Genomic DNA, 1,240 nt, shown 5'->3' with positions numbered 1-1,240 from the left:
AGAATTTGGGGGGAATTGGCCAGGAATTTGGTGGGATTATCCCCAGAATTTCCCTGGAAGAATTTGGGAATTTTCTGGATTTCTTCTTGGGGATTTTCCTGGGAGTTTTGCACAGATTTGCATAGGATATTCCTGGCAATTTTTCTGGGAGTTCTCTTGGAACTTTATGGGAATTTTGTAGGACTTTATTGGGAAAATTGTGGGGATTTTCTGCAGATTTTATGAAAAAATTTTCTAGGAATTTATTGAGATTGTTTTTTGGAAGGTTTCTGGAATTTTCCCAGGGATTTTATGGGAAATTTCGCTGGGAATTTATTGGCGCTGTTGCTTGGCAAACTTGCATGGTTTTCCCAGGAACTTTCTGGGAATTTTGTAGGAATTTAGTGGAAATATTCTCTCGGAATTCATTGGTGTTGCTTCTTGGGAATTGCCCAGGGTTTTCCCAGGAGCTTTCTGGGAATTTGCCAGGAGTTTTATGGGAAATTTCCCTGGAAATTTATTGGTTTTTTCTTTTTTGGGAATTTCACAGGAGTTTCTCAGGAGTTTTCTGTAGTTTTTCCAGGAATTTTGTGGGAAATTTATTGAAAAATTGGAATTCGGGGATGCGGCGGCGGCTCCGGCCGCGGTGCTGGTTCCGTTGTGGTGGCTCCGCTGGTGCCGGTTCTGGGCTCGCGGTGGCGGTTGCGGCAGCGGTTGTTGCGGCAGCGGTTGTCGCTCCGGCTGTTCCCGATGCTCCGGGTGTTGTCAGGCGGATGAGGCCGTGCTCCAAGTGGGAACACACAGTCTACTTGTGGCGCTGCCATCCGGCTGTTGCGGTTGTTATTGCGGTTGTTGCTCCGGTTGTTGTTCCACCTGTTGTTCCGCCTGTTCCCAACACTCCGGGTGTTGTTTCCAGGTGAACAAAGCAGAGTGGTTGTGTTCTGAGCGGCTGTGCTCCGAGCGGCGCTGCCAGGCGGTTGTTGCGGTTGTTATTGCGGTTGTTGCTCCCGTTGTCGCTCCGCCTGTTCCCAACACTCCGGGTGTCGTTTCCGGGTGAACGCCGCGGAGCGGCTGTGCTCCGAGCGGCGCTGCCAGGCGGCTGTTGCAGTCGTTATTGCGGATGTCACTCCGCCTGTTGCTCCAGTTGTCACTCCGCCTGTTCCCAACACTCCGGGTGTCGTTTCCGGGTGAACGCCGCGGAGCGGCGGCGCTGCCGGGCGGCCGGGGTCGCTCCGATGGTCGCGGTTGTCGCTCCGCCTGT

The 1,240-nt window shown here is 52.3% G+C and overlaps 1 protein-coding gene across 1 annotated transcript in view; it reads left to right on the top strand.

The window, feature by feature from the left end:
• Positions 1–1,240, top strand: part of LOC112957574 (SH3 and multiple ankyrin repeat domains protein 1-like) — a 15,893-nt gene that overhangs the window by 3,450 nt on the left and 11,203 nt on the right. The window contains exon 6 of the mRNA XM_026051237.1: positions 896–1,032. Within this exon, the coding sequence (XP_025907022.1) occupies positions 896–1,032 (137 nt within the window). The remainder of the gene's footprint in view (positions 1–895; positions 1,033–1,240) is intronic.

This window comes from Nothoprocta perdicaria, unplaced genomic scaffold (assembly GCF_003342845.1).
Source record: "Nothoprocta perdicaria isolate Ctin4 unplaced genomic scaffold, notPer1 scaffold_733, whole genome shotgun sequence".
NCBI lineage: Eukaryota > Metazoa > Chordata > Aves > Tinamiformes > Tinamidae > Nothoprocta > Nothoprocta perdicaria.
The sequence above is the reverse complement of the archived record's forward strand: the minus strand, read 5'-3'. Positions and strand labels throughout refer to the sequence as shown.